This window comes from Oryza sativa, chromosome 2 (genome assembly GCF_034140825.1).
Source record: "Oryza sativa Japonica Group chromosome 2, ASM3414082v1".
In the NCBI taxonomy this organism is placed as follows: Eukaryota; Viridiplantae; Streptophyta; class Magnoliopsida; order Poales; family Poaceae; genus Oryza; species Oryza sativa.
In genome coordinates, this window is record NC_089036.1 from 34,776,646 (window position 1) to 34,797,291 (window position 20,646).

The following is a 20,646-nucleotide window of genomic DNA, read 5'->3' on the forward strand; positions in this document are numbered from 1 at the left end:
CTATAAATAACTGCCCGTATTCTCTCCTCTCCCACAAATAAAACTCTCCATCTCCTCCCTATCCCTTGCAATCCTACTCGCCCTGAGATTGACTTTCCATCTGTTCTTCCTCAATTTCCTTTCGATAGCGGTGCAGCGAACCATGTGTGCGATCGATCGATCGATGTGTATTGGATCGATCTACACATGAAATAGCTATAGCCTTGGCATGTACTACATCGATCTGGCCCTCTTTGTGATCTTCCACAGCTTTCTTGAACTGCACGCATGATGAATAATCCCTTTGGTTAATTGTGATCTGGTCTCTGAGAGATCGTAGTTAGACTCGATCGGTTGCATTGGCATCAGAGAGAGCAGTTCAATAAAGCTGTGGGAAATTGCAGAGAGAGACCAAATCTCGTCATCGGTCATTCGGTATCTGTAAGTGACGCCGCCAGCAAATTCCCAATTAATTCTCTCTTATGCCTCACGCACGATGGATCGATGGAGGTATGCTAATTAGGTATATTTTCCCATGGTTATTTATATATGTATTTGTTTATTATAATCGCGTGCTGTATCATCTCTCGGATCCCCCATTTTGTTTGTTTCTCCCTAACATTCAAATGCGCCATGCATGCACTGTTGTGAGATCTCAACTGTTTACAAAGTATTCAAATACTTTCCAACTTCTTCTTGTTGTATCACAGCTATTGCTTGATAAAGGAATGCGAATTTTAAATGACAGAATATGGTGATGTATATAGAAACCAACACAGTATTTCCCCAATTAGTAGTACTCCATATACTCCATATATGACCGACGGTTAATTTGCTATTAATCTGCTGTTCCATATATGTAATGTTTGTTGGTATATTGGTGTGACTTCGTTTTTGTTCAGGCAGGTTTGAATTAACGCGAAAACTAAATTTATTGTCTGCACATACGTATACAAATTGCATTACAAATATATATACTAGATTACTTACCCTAAAAAAATACTCCCTCCGTCCCAAAATAAACGTAGTTTTGCACTATTAACGTTCAACGTTTAACCGTTAGTCTTATTTGAAATTTTTTTATGATTAGTATTTTTATTGCTATTAGATGATAAAATATGAATAGTACTTTATGTGTGATTAAATATTTTTAATTTTTTTACAATTTTTTTAAATAAGACGGACGGTCAAAACGTTGGGCATGGATATCCACGGCTGCACTTATTTTGGGACGGGGTAGTACTGTGGTAGATTACTCCACTATTCTCAGAACAAAAAAGAGCAGTACGTAGTACGATTGACGTGTTGGCCTGACGTCTGCCGTGAATGTTGCTTGAAGGGTGCAATCGATGGATCAATCCATCAGTACTTGTAGGTCAGTACTCAGTAGTAGGAGAAGAAGATCTTTTGTTTGAAAAAGGGGAAAACGATGGTGCCCCTGCAAAGGAGTGTATACATGAAACCTCAAATCACACCCCCAGTACTTGTGATGCGTTAGCGATGAATCTAATTACGACATGATGTGACTTTTATTCCTGGAGATTTCCCCAGTATGCAAGCGTGCTCTCACTTCACTTCACTTCACTTTGGCAACTCTAGGGACGTGTTTAGTTTCCTCCTTTTCCTAACTTTTTATCACATCATATCACATCAAAAACTTTTCTACTCACATAAACTTCTAATTTTTTTTCAAACTCTTAATTTTTTTTCAAACTTCCAACTTTTTTTCAAGAACTAAACGCACTATAGGCTTATGTGTCCTATACATCATCGGGTTCATAGTTAGAATTTGAATTTTTTTTAATGGTTAGAGTACTCCTTTGACTTTTTAATAGATGTCATTGCTGGTATTGCTATTCTTTTTTCATAAGTTTAATTATTTGTCTTATTCAATATAATTGTGTAGGAGTACATATCATCTATTTTGTTGTCATTTGTTTTAACATTAGAGATAATTTATGTATATCTTATATATATTTATATTATATTTGTATAATTTTTTAATGAGATAATGATTCAGTTTTTGTTCAAAGTCATAGGGCATATTCAGCTGCAATTTTTTGTGGCTGTGCTGCTTGCTGCTGCTGCAGCTAGCTGCCATGCACCTGCCAATAATGGCAGCCGAACAACTTAGGGGGTGTTTAGGAATTAGGGACTAAATTTAGTCTCTCTCACAAAATTATAAGTCTCTATGGTAGTGACTTATGTTTTTGTGAGAGACTAAAGTGGAGAGCTCCACTTTAGTCCCTCCAACTTAGGTGGTGTTTGGATCTAGGGACTTAACTTTAATCCCTGTATTTAGACACTAATTTAGAGTATTAAATATAGACTACTTACAAAACTAATTACATAAATGAAAGTTAATTCGCGAGACAAATTTTTTAAGCCTAATTAATCCATAATTAGAGAATGTTTACTGTAGCATCACATAGGCTAATCATGGATTAATTAGGCTCAAAAGATTCGTCTCGTGAATTAGTCCAAGATTATGGATGGGTTTTATTAATAGTCTACGTTTAATATTTATAATTAGTGTTCAAACATCCGATGTGATAGGGACTTAAAAGTTTTAGTCCCATCTATACAGGGCCTAAAGGCTGGGTTATTTCAGGAGAGATAGGGGAGATTGTCACTTGTTTTCCACGCGCACGCTTTCAAACTACTAAACGGTGTGTTTTTTGCAAAAATTTTCTATAGAAAAGTTGCTTTAAAAAATCACATTAATCCATTTTTGAAGTATAAAATAGTTAATATTCAATTAATTATGTACTAATGACTCACCTCATTTTACGTATCTTCCTAATCTTCTCTATCTCATTCTCATCAAACACAGCCTTAATTTGTGACGGAAGAAGTACATTTTGAAACGAGAGAGAGTGCAAAGCTAGGCTAGCTAGGTCAAGCTGGTGATCTGTGCTGAGCTGCAGGCACTCAACGAACAGTTGCCATTGCTTTCCATTGCATACCTGTGCTGCAGCTATGCTAGCTTAGCTACTGATCAGCTTTGTGTGTGATGTTGGGCAACACAACACAACACTACTGACTGACATGGCTTCTTACCCCTGAACAGTTCTCCTCCTTGGCCTATCTTGTTGTCCATGGATATGATCACACATATACACACACGATCTGATGGATGGAGAAGAGAGGATGTGTCTCACTTCTACTGAGGAGTACTCCCTCCGTCCTAAAAAAAAGCAAACCCTGAATTTTCGTGTCCAATTTTGACTGTCCGTCTCATATGAAATTTTTTTATAATTTGTATTTTTATTTTTGTTAGATGATAAGACATGATTAATATTTTATGGGTGACTTGTCTTTTTTTTTCATATTTTTTTTAAATAAGACGGACGGTCAAACGTTGGGCATGGAAACCAGGGTTTGTCTTTTTTTTTTTTGACGGAGGGAGTAAGTACGTGTGGTCTAGTAGGAGATGCATCTTGTCACTCTGAACTCTGAAGTACTCCGTATAGGAGTAGGAGCAAAGTAGGAGGAGGAGTAGTACTCTACTACAGCAACAGATCAGGTGATTCATCCAAACGAGAGAGAGTCAGGAATGTGTCATGTTTCCCTTTTGCGTCCGATTGAACTATAGCGTCGTCTCCACTTAGAAAAAAAAAGAAGATGAATCATGGCAATAATCTGAAAAAAGGTTTTGAACAGTGCATGGCAATAATATGAAAAAAAGGGGGTTGAATAGTGCAGTTCAGGAACCCAATTCGCAAGCTTTTAGACAAAGTAATTGTATGTGCTTTCTGGGGTGAAATGAGGGGAAGGGTAAACTTTTTCACGTGCTGATAAATTAACAGTGTTAACATGCATATAGTAGTCATAATCTCATAATCTGACCACACCGATCATACTTGTAAAATCACGCTGTTGTTTTTCTTTTATCTTGCAAAATCGATCACGTTGTTATTTGCAACCGTACGTGAATCATAGCATTGAATTCTCTGATCTGAATTTCATCGGCCGGCTGCGAGCCTGTGAGAACACGCCTTTGTTCTTGTTCTTGATGACTTGATCGATGCATATATGTCAAAGAAACCATGAGGGCAGTCCCAACCTATAGTATCCATAAGTAGTGTCTATGAAGCCATCTTAATAAGACATCACGATAGAAACTACACTCTACAACCCATGGTTTCTTAAAGTGGGCCATTAATAAATACATCATCTCTCTTCTCTACCAATCATATTTATTCTTCATCTATTATGAAGACATTATTCTCTCCCAATACAAAACTTGATAGTGTCTAGTGTATAGGTTCTCGTGTTGAAGCTGTGTCTTGCATGAGACCCAGTTTCTTCCTCTCTTCACTCTCTCACTTAATTAATATAGTGCCACATAAGCTAAAAGTTTTACATGGCAATGTAGTTAATGCTATAGACACCATTCTAGATGGAGGGTTGGGACATGCTACATTGCTTCCATGTACGCAACACATCCCATCTATGCAGGCCAAAGAATCCTAGCTGGGGCTTGGGGTTGCACGGATGATTCAAGAACAGGGATACATGCACTGTTGCTTCATGTGTTTACTCTCTGTCAGACATACGATCTGGTCGGTTGCCTAATGTTGGAGTTCATTTGACTATAAACCGGCAGGAATTCAACTTCCTTTTTTCATTGCACCTGTGTTTGTACATATATATCTGCATTTTAATTTACATGGGGTTCATACTTCAGTAGAAGGGTCTCAGTGACCGGTCAAAAGTGAAATGAAGTGGTGTGTTGGAGTTACTGTTCATTTATTCCTACTTTAGCTTAATCACATCAGGCTGAGTTTAGATCCAAAGTTTTCTTTAAACTTCTAACTTTTTTATGACATCCAAACTTTTTCACACACATAAACTTTCAACTTTTTCGTCACATCGTTTTAATTTCAACTAAACTTTTAATTTTAGCATGAAAAACACACCCTCAGGTATTTTGTCTGAGAGAGCCAGCCACGCACGCATGCATATTGTTCTTTCTGTCCCCATGCTGGGGGTTGCAGTGCAGTGCAGGCAGGCAGGTTCCCAGGGAGAATTTTCACTGGGATTCCTTCCTGAAGCAGCCATCCAACATCATCATCCTTGTGCTTTTGCTCCCTTTGCCTTTGCCTTCCTTGCAGTGGAATTCATCCAAATTCTTTCTTCTCCTTCTACTCGGATCTCCCTACGAGTGACATGAGCGAGACGACGACAGACAGGGCGAGTGAGATCGATCTAGATTCCGGAGATGAGCAGAGCAGCCTACCTGTCACGGCACGAGCCACTGACACTACATGTGGGCCTGGACCAGCGGTGGGGCCCACGTTTCAGTGACCCCCCCCGTTGGCGCCATGTGCCGTCCCTGCTCTTTTGTTTTGTTGCGATGGATGCATGGTGAGTGAGCTTCCTTCTCTGAAGCGGGCTGGGCTGAGCTGAGCTGAGGTGAGGAAAGAGAGGTGGAGTGAGCAGGAGGGAAAGCTGCCTTCTGTCACTGCCTCACTGCCTGTGGGACTCTCTAAAGCAAAAGCCTATACTTCTCCAGCTTGACAGGATATGGAACTACCCAATCCCCTGCCTCAGCCTTTCAGAGAGTGGGCCCATTAAACTTCCCCCTTAATTTTGCTACAGTATAGTCTTTTTTTTTTCTGAATATGCCATTATATTTATTTTTTAGGGAAACGACGCAGAAGGGCTGCAGGAATATATTAGAAGAAGAAAAAGTTGTTTACAAAAACAGAGCACAAAAGCAAAGCGAAAAAAACCAAAAATTACAAAAAGAGGGACGGCCTCACTGAGATTGGAAAGCTGAATGTCTCAGGTCAAGATCTTGCAGAATCAAGGAAGCCACCCTATCAGCCGATGACAAAGTTTTTTGGAATATACGCTTATTCCGCTCCAACCAGATGTTCTACCAGGAAGTGATCAAACAACCCATAATTCTTTTTTGATGGGGTTTTGGTTGAATGGCTGAAAGAGAGCACCACCAGCTTTTCAAATCCAAGTTGTTAGGCAAAGAGTTGTGATCTAACCCCTTCCAAATACAGATTTTGTTCCACACTTCAGAGATGAAAGAACATTCCTTGAACATGTGAGAAGTGCCTTCAAATGCCTCCCTACAAAGAGGATAGATCCAATCGCTCCAGTGTCACTGAAGAAGGTTTTGCGCAGTTAGAGTTTTTTTATGCAGAACAAGCCAACCCAGAAAACGTTACTTTGGCTCAGCAGGAGCTGACCAAATCTTTTCAAAATTAGTGGTGGGGAAGATGCACTGAAATTGTAGAAAATAAGCGCTTTTCGAGCTATAAACTCCATTATATTTGTGGATACAAAGTTGAAAGGTTGTGTTTAAGAAATTATAAGAATTTTGTATATAGAATGTTTTTTTTCCATAAATCACACAGTTTAGGAGTTTAGGAAGCGTGCCCGTGATAACCTATTTCTCACATTTCAAAATAAACAAATCTAATGCAAGATATAACACATCATAATACTACGAATCTGAAGATAAGTACTGGGATATGTCACGTCCCATACTAGCTGGAGTAGTTTCATTTATTTTGGGACGAAGAGAGAGAGAGAGAGTAGTACTAGGTAGTACTAGTAATCTATAAGAGGGAAAGGACGGACTAGTATGTATGAAAAGTATGGAATTTCTTAAAAAAAGTATGGAATTATATGTATTATCAGTTTATCACATTTGCCACTATTTTTCATCCACTTAAAATTTATTGAACATTTTATGCTGCTTTGTATTTTGGAAAAAAAAAGAGAATATTCTTGGAACATTTTCCCAACTCTCCAAGGCTGCTAATCTTTGTCTTGCCCAAATACATTGCATCCATAAACGTGAAATGAAAATTCAATTTTGTTTTTAACAAAAAAAAAACTTTCTTAGTACTACTTATTTGTGAGCCTGTATCACTCATTGTAGTATTATTGATTTCTATTATATGATATACTATCACTCATTGTGAGGCTGATAATACGTGGGGCCATGCCAACATGTTACAGACGTACGATACAATACCGTATCAATATATATATATATATATATATATATATATATATATATATATATATATATATATATATATATATATATATATATATATATATATATATATATATATATATATATATATATATATATATATATATATATATATATATATCCAAAACTAGCATGGACTAATTTAAAAATGTGAAAAATCTGAATGCACTTAACATTGATTATTTCAAAAAAGAAAAACATAGACACATTCCGTGATGATAAATTCATCAAGATCGGCTATATACTGCTCCCATTGAGTATTCAAACTCAACACCACAATCTTGCTGCATTTCTTGTCATGCATGCGAGGAGCCCTACATGGTACTGTAGTACTAAGCAAAGCAAAATGGAAAAGGTTGAATTCCTTTTTAGCCTTGATGCATGATATGCATGGTAAGAGAAAAAAGTGAAGACGCCTTTACGGAAGAGACATCAATTTCATGAGCTACAATGATCGAGCTACACAGTGATGGTCCTCTATTGATGCCGAAATGCATGCAGACTGTTGTTTGAAAAAACAAACGACAAATAATTGGAGCTGACAGTGGCAGATATAAAATTTAAGTATGCAGTGGCTAGCTGGACTAGCAAAAAGAAACTAGCAGGCACTTAAATTAAGTAAGCAAAACCTCCCAGCGAAAAAAAAACGTAAGCAAAAAGGGCACCAAATTAAGTAGAGAAAACTTGATCTAATTATGAAAAGCTAACTTACATGAAATGGAAAATTAGCATCACATCTCTCTCTCTCTCTCTCTCTCTCTCTCTCTCTCTCTCTCTCTGCCTGTCTCATGGCATTGCTAACTGAATTCAAAGTCCTTGTAATGCCATTTCTTCCCACAGCTTTCTTGACCCTCTTCTTGCACTCCTCTCCCTATAAGCTTCCACTGATGATGCATATCTCTCCAGTAATGAAAGTGAGTGAGGCACAAGAGAAGTTCAAGAAAGCTGTGGAAAGGCATGGCATGGACTTGAAGAGATCGATCGAGATCTGCAGGCTCTATCTACACATCCAATGCACATTGCAACACCTCTCCATGCCATCTGCCTCTCTCTTGATCCTAGCTATCTCTCTTTATATAACCAAGAACCAGCTGCTAGCTCAGCTAGGCCATGCTTCAGCTCCACAGCCGTAGAAAGAGAGAGGACGAAGAGCTTTATGGCTGCAAGCTGTGGTAGACGTACAGTAGACTTATAGCAGTATGCATGTATATATGAAGAGAAGGATGAGATCTAAATGAGGTTGCAGCAACAAGGGGCATTGGATGGGTTAAAAAGGACATGCATATGGTGTGAGTGCAGAGGTTATAACCTTCTCATGCATGCAATGCAATGCAATGCACAGCTTGATTGCTATAGCTCTTCCTTGGACCACCTTTGTCTGTTCCATTCTAGAAGGGGCTTAGCTGCTTGAATTGTGTGTTTTTTCCTCTGTCTTGAATGCTTTGAATTTACCACTAGCTAGTAGTAGTACCAGTGCACGCAGAGAGGCTGTGAAATTAACAGAAGTCTTCACTACCCCCCTCTTCATCCAGTGGGCCATAATTTAGCTATAGCTTGCTACTACTCCTAGGCTCCTAGCTAGCAGCTAGCAGCAATTCAGCATGGGCCAAAGCTGAAGGGGTAGATGAGAAATGCAGGTTAATAGGGTGATTAGTACAGCAGTAGAATCTGAAAGATATATTGTGCATCATTAATTTACTTACTGCAAATGCAGTGCAGGGTTATACAACTAGCTAGCTGCAAGCTAGCTACGTCCACAAGGTACTGGGCGTGATTACGTACGTAGTTAAGTACTCCTTTGTCTTTGAGCTGTTGTCAGGGCTCGATCGATCAGGAGTGGCCGGCCTATAAGATTGGCCGATCTGAAATCTGAATAAATCTCTGAATATTAAGGTGATTGGCTAGCACGGTTAAGTCTGTCCAGGCTGTAGCTGTAGATCGATCACAGCTAGCGAGCACAGATATTCCAATATATACTCCACGTACGTACGCAACGGCCAAGATCTACAGAGAGAGATCTCCGGACGGATATGATGGGCATGCATTCGATCAGATCTGACCATGCATATGCAGTGTAGTCCTTGTTACCTGCCATATCGAGCACTGCTGCTGATTGCATGCTGCTATGCTGAGCTAGCATGCGATCGATTATCCAGGCCGGCCAGTGTATGTGTGGGCATTCGCGATGTTGCAAATTAACCACGGCATCCTTTGCAGCAAAGCACATGCCCCGGCAGAAGAATCATGCATCACTGAGACACAGAATGATGTTAACTTTGGAGCAAATTAACCAAAGTGCCGGAATTAATTAGAGGAGCTCATGAGCCATCAGATCAAGGTCTGACGAACTGACGAACAAAGACGACATATAGTAGTACGTATAGCTGAATATATGTATGTGTATGTGGTAGAAAATTACAGAAGGGCTAGCTAGCAGAATCATGAATTAAGCGGCATGCGTGCAGATGCATGCAGCATCGATTTTGTCTAGAGTGTAAAAAGAAAGTATCAGTGCATGCAGGCTGTACACTAATTAAGCAAAGCATTGGTGTTGCTACTATATTGCAGACTAGCTAGTTCTCCATCAGGTCGACAGACAGACAGACAGACAGACAGACCGACCCGGTCACGCGCGGCCACGAAGACTTGAAGAGCATAGTGTACCAATGTACCATCCAATGATGCAGTAGTGGCACAGTGAGAATCAAATGCAACGAGATCGATCAGCAGCAGGAGTGTATGTATACGACGTACTGTTTGCTCTTCAATAGAAAGCAGCCTAACTAGGTAGCTAGCTCAGCATAGCAGTGTCCGATTCGATTCTCTTTGCAGGGTTTGAATTCAGAGATCGATCGATGGATCAAGCTTGTTTTTCAAATTCCCTGTAGCTACGCTACGCACATCGATCGATCGCCGGCAGGAGTTAGGCGCGTGTACATGAGCCCTGCCGTTTGCAGTTTTGACCAATATTGCGACCGATCCATCCATCCATCGCGCGCGCCATGAATGCGTGCGATCGATCGATCGATCGGTGCAGCGAAAGCCGTGTTCCGCTCGTCGCGTCCTCGCGAGCGATCGAGCGCGTGGTGGCGTGCGCGCGCGCGTGGACTTTTGCTGCGTCGAGGCGAGCGGTGAACAGTACGCGCGCCGCGCCCGCGCGGCCGGAGGAGGTGAGGTGATCGACGAGCTCGCGAGCTCGCCGTGCGCGTGCGGCACGCGCGCGCGCACTCGTCCACGTGACGGGCGGTCAGGGCGTGGAGCCAGACAACGCATGCGCGCACCACAGATCGGATCGGCTGGGCTGCGGGCACCCGCGCGCGCGTAGGGGGTGAAATTCCCGATCGACCGAGCTCCCTTTCTGTAAAGGGTACCGTTTCCGAACGTACTGTTTTTATCTATTTATACGAGTTTGTTTCTTTAAAAAAAATCTTCTATTGTATTAACATCAACGACGACTAGTTTAAATGATAAATATAGTCAGTTACCGACCGATCAAGCGTTATTTTCGAAGAGATGCTACTGATTCCGACCGTGTTCTAGTCCGCATGCATGCATGCTGTGTCTCGACGACACTATACTATGCACACAAGAAGTAGTAACACAACAGGACGACACTATACTGTGGATTCGCAGCCGATGAGCGGCGGGTGAAAACCCAATCCAGCCTTGACCGGACCGACAACGATGGTTCATTCCCCCTCCTAAGGACGTTGTCCAGGGGCGGATCTATAGTTATAGGACCGGTGTCAGACGACACCGACGACTTTCGGCAAAACCTATAGCGAAACTGCTTATTCATATGCTATAACACCATGATCTAAGTATAATTAGCGCGTTCTGACACCAACGAATCGATTTTCTAGATCCGCCACTGGCGTTGTCGTGCTGTCTCACCCCTCAAGGGTGATTGCCGGGCGAAAGCTCGGTCTTGGCTCCTTTGAGTCCCAACGGACGACGGCAGCGGTTTTTCCGTCGCTTTTCTTCTTGAAGATATCGTTTTGGCATCCCCTAGTGTAACATCCCGGCCAAGGGCTTAATAGGATTAATAGAATACTCATATCAACACGTTGCAACTTCTTTTCCGGAAGCCAATCTCCAAAGAACTCCAGGGTTAAGCGTGCTTGGCTTGGAGCAATTTAGGGATGGGCGACCGATCGGGAAATTCTTCCCGGGTGCGCACGAGTGAGGACGGGTGCGCACGAGTGAGGACAAATTGTGCAGAAAAGACTTGTGTTGGTCTGTGAGGGCATGTAAGGGGGCTCGGCCTAGGAGAGGTGGGACGTTACACCTAGGGGGCAATCTCGTCTGTGTCCCTTTGTTGGTCTATTGACGGTCGGTCACGCTTAGCGGCGGCCCTTTTTTCTTTTTCCTGGTTACGATCCTCCAGGGTTGTAATCTTGTATTTTTTTTCCTACTCTATCAATAGAACTTCGCACCGTCTCGTGCGAGTCGTTAAAAAAAAACAGGACGACGCGACGCGACGCCTCACGCCTGGCGTCACCTGTTTCGGAGATACACAACCACACTGTTCATGAAAGCAATCATACGTTTGGGCTACAACTGATAAACCGTGAAAAAAGAAAAAAAACAAAGCAATTTAAGAAAGTGACCTTTTTTTTCATGATCTGTATTATTAATGGTTTAAAGGGGCTAATGTTAGAGAAATCGACTACGATGAAAAATTCGCAAAATTGGCTTCAAGTTTTGAAATTTAAATTTTTGTTGTGGATGATGAGATAAGCAGACGATAAAAGGCTTCGACTTGATTTATGTTTGTGAATTAGAAAAACTGATAAGTTTGCCTCTGTATTTCAATCTTCGATAAATTCCTCTTATCTTTTTCTGTTCGTGAGGAAATGTTCGATCAATTTATACAGATCGAGGTGCATGATGCATCAATCAAGGTATACTCCTTTTGCTTACAAGATCAGAAGGCCATGGTGACAAGGAATGACGAGAGACGACTGTGCATGCCGGTAAATCTCTCAAGTAGTGGGCAATGCCAATCTAGCTTTCTAAAGCTGATCGCGCCTGATCAGTGATCATGCATGCATGCATGCTAACGCGACCTTCAGTTCAGAGCCAGCACGGAGACACCAGCTTTATGGCAGCGTTTTTGGTGGCCAGGTCAGGGCAGCTTAAAAGGTTAAAATGCATCTCGAACAGCATGCCTGATCGGCATTCGGCCCATCCATCAGAGGGCCAACGCGATGAATGATAAAAGACAGTAAATTTCACCGAAGTACAGATACTTTGCCTAATCTATCACAAAACTACAGATTTAAAGACTCCTCTCACAAAACTACAGATTTAGTGCATTTGTTATCGCAAAACTACAGATTTTAGCATTCACCGTTAAATCCACTGTTGCCTGACATGTGGGACCCATCTACAGTCTCAGGAACCTTCAGTATGCTCCATCTTTTGCTGCCACGTTGGACACTTGCGTGGCAGAACGATTGTACGATGCGGCGTTGCGATGTGGTGCGGAAAAGAACAAACCACCTAATGAGTCCACGAGGAACACAACCCGCGACTCCTTTGTTCTTTCCACCACGCAAGCATCAAACGTGGCAGCAAAAGATAGAGCATCTTGAAGGTTCTTGAGACTGCAGATGGGTCCCACATGTCAGGCGACGGTGGATTTAATAGTGAATGTTAAAATCTGTAGTTTTGCGATAACGGATGCACTAAATCTGTAGTTTTGTGAGATGGGTCCTTAAATCTATAGTTTCGAGATAGATTGAACAAATTACCTGCAGTTTTGTGAAATTTACTCTAAAAGATAAGTAAAACTCAATGTCCCATCTAGACAGTACAAGGATAAGCCCAAGATTCACATCCCGGAAGCAGCTACTAAAAATTTCAGGTTTAGTTCTCAATATTTTCTTTAAACTTTTAACTTTTCCATCACATCAAAACTTTCCTACACACAAACTTCCAACTTTTCCATCACATCATTTCAATTTCAATTAAACTTCTAATTCAGGCGTGAACTAAACACACCCTAAAGCTAATTAAGCCAGAATAATGTCATCTTATTCTCAAAGCTTTACAAGTTTACGACGAACGTTCAGTGATTGAGCAGTAACTTAAAAGCTAATAACATACACCTCATATCGTATGTTTTCAGTTTATAAGTTACTGCAAAAATAATAATTTCAAAATTTTGTACAACCACCATCTAAAATGTTGCTACGTAAGATGAATCTAACACGATGAAATTGGGCAAAGATCTGTACAGACTCGTTGTCCAATAATAGGTCACATTCCGTCTTAGATAGCAACATTTTAGAACCTAGAAAGTAGTAATTTATTTTTTTAAAATTGCTAGTTTTTAAATCGTTAAGTATATTAAACTATACGTTTTCGTTATAATTATTTTTTGTTTGCTGATCAGGTGTAGCGTATGAGATAACCAACAAGCTCGTCGATGTACTGCTCCTCCCGTTCCTGGTCTCCAACGACATCCTTGCTGTTGCTAGCGTTGCCCGCGAACGCCTCCCTCTCGCCGCCCACAGGGACTGCTAATGCGCGCGATCACCCGCACCCGCTCCCCTATAAGTACGTCCCTCTCCTCCCCTTCTCTTCCCTACTACAGTAAGCCACAATATTTTTTTAAAAAAATAAAAGTTAGAAAAATTTATGTAAAGAAATACTATATATAAAAAATTTGAATTCAAATTTAAATTTGAATCGGGTATGTAAACTTTTGACTTACAAACTTTGGGTATATAAACTTTAGGTGTATAAACTTTAGATGTATAGAAATACTATATATGAAAAATATTTGAATTCAAATTCAAATTTGAATCGGATATTTGAATTTAAATTCAAATTTGAATCGGGTATGTAAACTTTTGACTTATAAACTTTGGGTGTATAAACATTAGATGTATAGAAATACTATATATAGAAAATATTTGAATTCAAATTTAAATTTGAATCAGATATAATTCAAATTCAAATTTGAAACGGATATATAAACTTTTTGACTTATAATCTTTTGGTCTATAAACTTTAGATATATAGAAATAATATATATATAAAAAAATATTTGAATTTAAATTCAAATTTGAATCGGATATATAAATTTTTTGACTTATAAACTTTTGGTCTCTAAACTTTAGATGTGTAAACTTGAGGTATATAAACTTTAGGTGTATAAATTTACTAAAATAGGAAAGTAATGCGGTACCAAAAAAGAAAACCAGGTGGAGGGAGGTGATCGCCACCCCATCCCCAGGGCGATCGATCGCCCAACAGGATTTCCGCCATGACGCGCCGCACCGCCGTGGCGCCGCCGGATTTTTTCACGTCGTGTTTCATAATGGCCCGATTTTTGTTCGAATATCGGAATTTCATTAACCATGCAGTTCGTTGCGCGTCATCGCGACAGTGCGTGCACGCAGGGTAAGCTACTGGCAGGACATGAAAGAATGCGTAGGCTCCGACTTGAACAAAGCTACTGGCAACAACAGCCTCGCCTGATCAAGACGAATTAGTATTCAGATTTCGCTGATGCTTACCTTGAGATCATAGGATGGCGGACGCCCCCGTCCGTTCGATTGCCACTAAATTCCATAGATTATAGTTAGATGTATATACTCAAGATTTTCCTCCAGAATTTCTAGAACAGAAAGAAAACATTAATAAGCAAATATCAGCAAGCCAAGGAAACTACCACATCCCTTGTCCTGTAACCAATCGCAGGAACCATAGTGACAGACTGATAACAAACCTGTGGCTTATTCTTCTGTACTTAAAGCATGATTGATGATGATCCATACAGCAACCGGGTGGATACTGGATACTAACAAATCCACATATGCTTTCATAGGTTTAATGCCGCTAGCCGTCTGGTCTAAAGTCTAAACAGAATGCTCTTGCGCTTGCATAAGAACTTTACTAGAAAAAAATATAGACAGCACACTGGCAATCAAATGATCTATCTTGGATATTATAAAAACAAAGCTATCACGCACATCATGGCCTGATCAAGACGAACAAAACACTATCAAAAGCTTTTAACACTCCATCCAAATTATAAAAAAGTTAACATCACATATCACACCGATGCATAGCACTATTTGAGAATTCAAAAAATCCAGTCTCTTTAAACTAGCACAGAATTCCATCCAGACATTATTATAGTATCAAACAGTTGAGATTTTGAGAACAGTAAAAAATATTGATTAGCAAACTCACTTCCAATAGCAATCACAGCAACCATAATGTACTGGTTTCAGCACTAAACCCCGCAGACTTGCAGAAGAAAGAAACTATAGATAACAATCTATACACCTCTCTACTACTGTTAACAAGGATAAACATGCCAATGCTGCTGTTTCATGGCATACTATGTTGATCCATCAAGTAGATACAGTCATACTAACGAACTCACACAGATGCTTCTTAGGCTTTAACCAAGAGTCCAAGACTAACATGCTGTTCTTGACACCACACTTCGATAGACAAAAATCTACTTTACTAACAAAAGAAAAATGATCTGTCTAGGATATAAACAGACACAAAAACATACTCATGAGCAGCACTGCAAAATTACTAGACAATCGATCATGAACCACTAGAAGTGAAGCTAAATCCTAATTATAGTCTCCAAAAATTCAGTTGGATTACACCATTATGCATTTGTGATTTCCACGCAGCAGTTACATATATATGCTAGGACTATACATGCTCTAGTAAGAAACACATTATCTGAAAAAAGTTAAGCATAAAGATGAGCATATAATGAAATTACGGTCATTGAACAACTGCATATAACACCATAAGCTGATAAGCATCACAACAATCAATCTATATCAGACAAACCACATCGTGTAACAAGTAAAAGATGAACACTTGACGATAAGATCTTAACACCATCCATAGAGATATCATAGGTATTACAGTGACATCAGTTCAATACCAAAAATTGCATACTTGAACAAAAAACTACTAGGGAACAAACAAAAAAAGGGATCCATGAGTATTAATTAATGAGACGGGGGCAAAGGAGCGATCTCTAGATCTACTTCTCGGAGGAGTTTGGCCCGCGCTTCTTGCCGAAGCCGACGACGGCGGTGACGAAACGGCGGTTGTACTGCATCCGCTTGTGGGCGCGGCCCCGGGGCTTCTTCTTCTTGTCCTGCTTCGCCACCTTCGGCGTCTGCCCCCTCACCTTCCCGGCGCGAGCCAGCGAGCCGTGAACCTTACCTGCGATCGAGGCGGGCAAAGCACATCAATCACCCACCAAATCGCACGGCCTAGAGAGCTACAGAAGCAAGGAATCACGAGGGAAAGAGAGGACTCGGAGGAGATGGTTACCCATGGCGGCGGCGGCGGCGGCGGCGCTCGGACGATTTGGGACGACGAGGCGGCAGCGGCGGCTGGTGTGATGAGACGAAGCCCTAGATGCGTGGGAGAATTTATAGGAGATCCGTTGCTGGGCCGGGATATTGTTTTGGGCCTTTGGGATTCTCGGCCCATTTCACGTGTCTCGCTACACCGGAGGCCCATGAAGAGCCCAGTAGAAAGGCGTAGTGTAGTGGGAACCCTCGGGGAGTCGCGGCGCGAGCACACCACTGACCTCTGCGGCGGCGGCGAGGAGAGGAGAGGGGAGAAGCCGAGGAGGAGGCAGCGGGGAGAGAGGATGCCGCGGCCGGAGGTGCAGGCGCCGCCGGAGATATTCTACAACGAGTCGGAGGCCCGCAAGTACACCACCTCCTCTCGCATCATCGAAATCCAGGTGAGCTTCTTGCCAGTTCGCGGTGCTGGGTGTGGAGGAATTCTTGGTCTCATGTTTAGTTATGTTGCAGTCGAGGATTACCGAGAGGGCGCTCGAGTTGCTTGCGCTACCCAACGATGGCGTCCCCAAGTTGCTTCTCGACATCGGTAATGCTTTTACTCTCTTCCTGCTCAAACGATGTGTTGATTTGATTAAAAAAAGTTGTTTTTGGTACAATTACTTTGCTTAGTTTGTACTATGTTTTGAATTGCAGGGTGCGGTTCTGGACTTAGTGGCGAGACATTGACAGAGCAGGGCCATCACTGGATTGGTTATGATATTTCGAAGTCCATGCTTGGTGAGCACCTCGCTTTGTTACTTGCTCTTAAGGAAATCTTGGCTTATTGCTTGTTGGATTTTTTTTTTGGCTGAGTGCTTTAAATTTCTTTCTGTAGATGTTGCTCTGGAGCGTGAAGCGGAGGGTGATCTCCTTCTTGCAGATATGGGCCAGGTATAATATGCATCTTATTAATGTATGGTTCAAGAAATTTCAATCTCATATGTTATGTTTATGCTGTGGTGTATGCCAATACTCTTAACCGTAAGGGAAATGCTTGTCTTGTTTATTTCTAGTATCACACTTGCTCTACTTAATAAATCATAAGTGGCAGGGACATACTCCCTTAATAACACTAATATTTTTCATTACTTTTGCTATTGACCGTGAATCCATGATTGTTCTCAAAATAATTTCTACTCTGAAAGTAACTATGAGTCTAGGAATTCAAACCTTTCTGGAGAGAACAAGAGAGAATTAACCCAAACAGTTGGCTTCTCCGATAGTACTATGATTTCTGAATGGCTATATTTTTTTTCTCTGCACATGGCCTGGCGAATAATATTTTCTGCACAATCTCACCATCCTTTGGTTAACACAAATACAGCAACTTCTTCACAGTTGCTTCACCACAACTTGTCTAGCTTTAAGGTGCTGCATGTGTATTTATTTATATTCAATCCTGTTCCAGGGTTTAGGCTTGCGGCCTGGAGTTATTGATGGAGCAATCAGTATTTCAGCAGTTCAGGTAATGTTTGAGCTGTTATGTTACTGCAACAAACTGACCATGTTGATCTCAAATCTGCACTTTTAATTTGTCCTCTCAACTGTGTGTTTTGTTTGTGCAGTGGTTATGCAATGCTGACAAGTCTTGTCACAACCCAAGATTGCGGTTAAAGTGTGTATTTATTGTTTCTCTTAGCCTCTTAGGTTGCTTGCAACCAGTTCATAACTTTCATATGTGCATAATTTTCAGGGCTTTCTTTGGATCATTATATAGATGCCTAGCAAGGGGAGCAAGAGCCGTTTTGCAATTTTATGCTGATAATGTGAAGCAGAGTGAAATGATCGTGACTGCTGCCATGCGTGCTGGATTTGCAGGTGGAGTGGTTGTTGACTGGCCTCACAGGTTAGTATTTTATTACCTCACAACAATGCCATATTAGCGTACGAACAATGCTACGAATTTCGTTACTGATATACAATTATGGGCATGCCTTCTTTCTTACAGTTCAAAAGCAAAGAAATCCTACCTTGTCCTCACTTGTGGACCACCTTCTCTAAATTCATCGCTTCCGAAGGGTAAAGGTCAAGATGGTGCCATGTGTAGTGATGATGATGAGAGCGATGATGGAAGTGGTGATGAAGATGGAGCCCAAACAGTAAGCCCATGCTTTACAAGCTTGTTCATGCATTGCATTGTGCTATGTTTCATGTTTCAAGGGAACTACTTACTGCTTCAACGGATGGCAGTATATTGCATTCTTTGTCCAGAGCTTCCCCTTGATATTGTTATATTGTCGCCTTTACATCACATAAGTTGTGATACCGTTGCTTTTTGTGTGTGTGTGTGTGTGTGTACAAAATCTTTCTACCAATCTCTGCTTGCAAGTTGCATTGTTCCTGTGGTGTTTTACTAACTTATTATTCAGTTTTACCTTAGATGTTCAGTAGTTATAGAAATGCTGTTGTCTTGGAGGAGGTACTAGCTAAATGGTTGTGCTTAGTCAAGGACTCAAGGATCATCTATTTCATACTTGGTTCTTACTCTATTTTATAGGACCTAATATTGGGGTTTTTTTCCCTCCCTTTTGATGTTCGACCGGCTTAGATGAATGCTTATATTTTTGGTATGCAGGTCGGCATATATGAAAGAAATAGGCCAAAGAAGAGGCAGAAGACGAAGAAGAACGGCAAGGGCAAGGCTTGGCTCTTGAACAAAAAGGAGCAGCTGAGAAGGCGAGGACGGGAGGTGCCCGCGGACACCAAATACACAGGGCGGAAGCGGAAAAGCTACTTCTAGTTTCAAATGATTCTTGGAATGCCTGTGCACCATTTTGCCGTTTGTCATACTAGTAGCTCATTATTAGTAGTACGAGAAAGGTTCAGTTGAAGAGTTGGGTGAATGCGCTCTCTCTCTCTACACCATAGAGCCGTTCATGTTCTGTAACCTTCTAGCAATTCTGAGTTTTGACAAATGCTGTGCAAATCTATGTCCTACTTTTGAAGGATCCAGTATTGTATGTTTGTTGCTTAAAATTTTACATGGGTTTTGGCAAAAAAAAAATGCACGGTTTGATTTGACGAAATGGTGTACAAATTCCAGCACATCTCGTTGGTAGTGGTAAGGACTAGAGACGCATATGCGTTCGCTCGGTTCTGGATAACGTGCACAGAACGCGAGCTCTCGGTGGTTGGTTGAGCTGCGCGGGAGAGCGGCGGTCGATGGCGATTGCCTGCGCGCTCTCGGTGGCCGCCCCGTCCCTAACCGGCAAGACCAACTCAAACCCGCCGCCACGCCGCAGCTTCCAGCAGCAGTGGCGCGAGCGCCGCCGCCGTGGCGTGGCCGCTCGCTTCTCCGGTAAATCCGCCGACGTCGACGCGGAGGCGGACTCGGGGCGAATCGAGGTCAGCGATACTGATACATAGATAGACTGCTCGCACACGCTCTCCACCATTCCTCACCTTTTCTCAGTTATAGATAGATAGATAGATAGATAGATAGATAGATAGATAGATAGATAGATAGATAGATAGCCCATTGGGACAAATATTTCTTCATTTCTCAGTTTGGCCTCCAGGAGGCATCTAATCCACCGCGAACAATTGCCATAGCCGTTCACAGCTTCACCCGTGTGTTGTTTTGCAAAAAGAACACAAAGGGATTTTTTTTTTCAAATGGCTATATTTTACTTACAGACTAATCTGCGAGTCTTTTATGTTTTCCACCAAAAAATCTCTTCATAGTTCTCCTACGCTGAATCAAACCATTCGTCTTTTGGGTGTGTTGCATCATAGGATGACTCGAGCTACCTTTGGAAATTGGGCCTTGGATCGGTTGGCGGCGCAGCGGCTATCAAGTACGGGAGCATCCTGTTACCTGACATCACAAGGCCGAACATCGTGGTAGCCTTGTTAATGGTGTCCATTCCTGTGGCTGTTGCTGTCCTCCTCTTGCTCAAAGTCAGCTCGAGAGATGACTGACTAGCTTACAACTTTCCAGATGATGATGAATTTTCTTGTATGATGGAATTTGAAGCCTCGGCGGCTGGGCCTTGAGTACTCTTGTATGGAATTAATCGAAACTAGTTCTTCTCAGAATCATAGGCTGCCCTCGAATTTCAAACTTTGTTTACAGATTATGCTTGAACTAAATTCAAGTGTGATACTACATGTCACGGTTTTTTCTCTCTAGTTCTTGGGTGGTACATGTAACATGGTACATCCAGGTTCCTCTGTTTTGAGTGCTCTTGTTATGGATCAAGCTGGTGATCAAGTCTCAACACAACCTTCTGAATATGGGTGCTCTTGTTCTGGATTTAAATATCTCTAGTTCAGAACGACACACCTCAC

At 41.5% G+C, this 20,646-nt stretch overlaps 3 protein-coding genes and 2 long non-coding RNA genes across 5 annotated transcripts; 3 read left to right on the forward strand and 2 right to left on the reverse strand.

Moving 5' to 3' along the window:
* The first annotated feature begins 2,237 nt into the window (after positions 1-2,237).
* LOC136355487 (uncharacterized) lies at positions 2,238-6,348 on the forward strand. Its single transcript, XR_010739762.1, has 2 exons — positions 2,238-5,546; positions 5,630-6,348. It is a non-coding gene; the product is annotated as an uncharacterized lncRNA (long non-coding RNA).
* On the reverse strand, positions 5,645-8,188 carry LOC112937868 (uncharacterized). The gene is made up of 2 exons (XR_003240687.2): positions 7,719-8,188; positions 5,645-6,103 (listed from the first exon to the last, which is right to left on the reverse strand). It is a non-coding gene; the product is annotated as an uncharacterized lncRNA (long non-coding RNA).
* A 7,690-nt stretch (positions 8,189-15,878) lies between these two features.
* Positions 15,879-16,441, reverse strand: LOC9272265 (small ribosomal subunit protein eS30z/eS30y/eS30x). Its single transcript, XM_015768245.3, has 2 exons — positions 16,337-16,441; positions 15,879-16,225 (listed from the first exon to the last, which is right to left on the reverse strand). The coding sequence occupies exons 1-2, from the start codon at positions 16,338-16,340 to the stop codon at positions 16,041-16,043; spliced, it is 189 nt and encodes a 62-aa protein (XP_015623731.1). The 5' UTR covers positions 16,341-16,441; the 3' UTR covers positions 15,879-16,040.
* A 70-nt stretch (positions 16,442-16,511) lies between these two features.
* On the forward strand, positions 16,512-19,332 carry LOC4331056 (18S rRNA (guanine-N(7))-methyltransferase RID2). Its single transcript, XM_015771351.3, has 9 exons — positions 16,512-16,757; positions 16,828-16,903; positions 17,011-17,094; positions 17,192-17,247; positions 17,765-17,821; positions 17,922-17,971; positions 18,050-18,202; positions 18,305-18,455; positions 18,932-19,332. The coding sequence occupies exons 1-9, from the start codon at positions 16,527-16,529 to the stop codon at positions 19,094-19,096; spliced, it is 1,023 nt and encodes a 340-aa protein (XP_015626837.2). The 5' UTR covers positions 16,512-16,526; the 3' UTR covers positions 19,097-19,332.
* A 126-nt stretch (positions 19,333-19,458) lies between these two features.
* Positions 19,459-20,487, forward strand: LOC4331057 (uncharacterized). Its single transcript, XM_015771353.3, has 2 exons — positions 19,459-19,701; positions 20,092-20,487. The coding sequence occupies exons 1-2, from the start codon at positions 19,519-19,521 to the stop codon at positions 20,275-20,277; spliced, it is 369 nt and encodes a 122-aa protein (XP_015626839.1). The 5' UTR covers positions 19,459-19,518; the 3' UTR covers positions 20,278-20,487.
* Positions 20,488-20,646: the final 159 nt, after the last annotated feature.

Bases quoted from the DNA above. Each gene is read 5' to 3' on its own strand.
- LOC4331057 (XM_015771353.3), top strand. From the start codon at position 19,519: ATGGCGATTGCCTGCGCGCTCTCGGTGGCCGCCCCGTCCCTAACCGGC. The intron at 19,702-20,091 runs GTCAGCGATACT...GTTGCATCATAG, and splicing joins CGGACTCGGGGCGAATCGAG to GATGACTCGAGCTACCTTTG.
- LOC4331056 (XM_015771351.3), top strand. From the start codon at position 16,527: ATGAAGAGCCCAGTAGAAAGGCGTAGTGTAGTGGGAACCCTCGGGGAG. The intron at 16,758-16,827 runs GTGAGCTTCTTG...GTTATGTTGCAG, and splicing joins CTCGCATCATCGAAATCCAG to TCGAGGATTACCGAGAGGGC. The intron at 17,095-17,191 runs GTGAGCACCTCG...TTCTTTCTGTAG, and splicing joins TATTTCGAAGTCCATGCTTG to ATGTTGCTCTGGAGCGTGAA.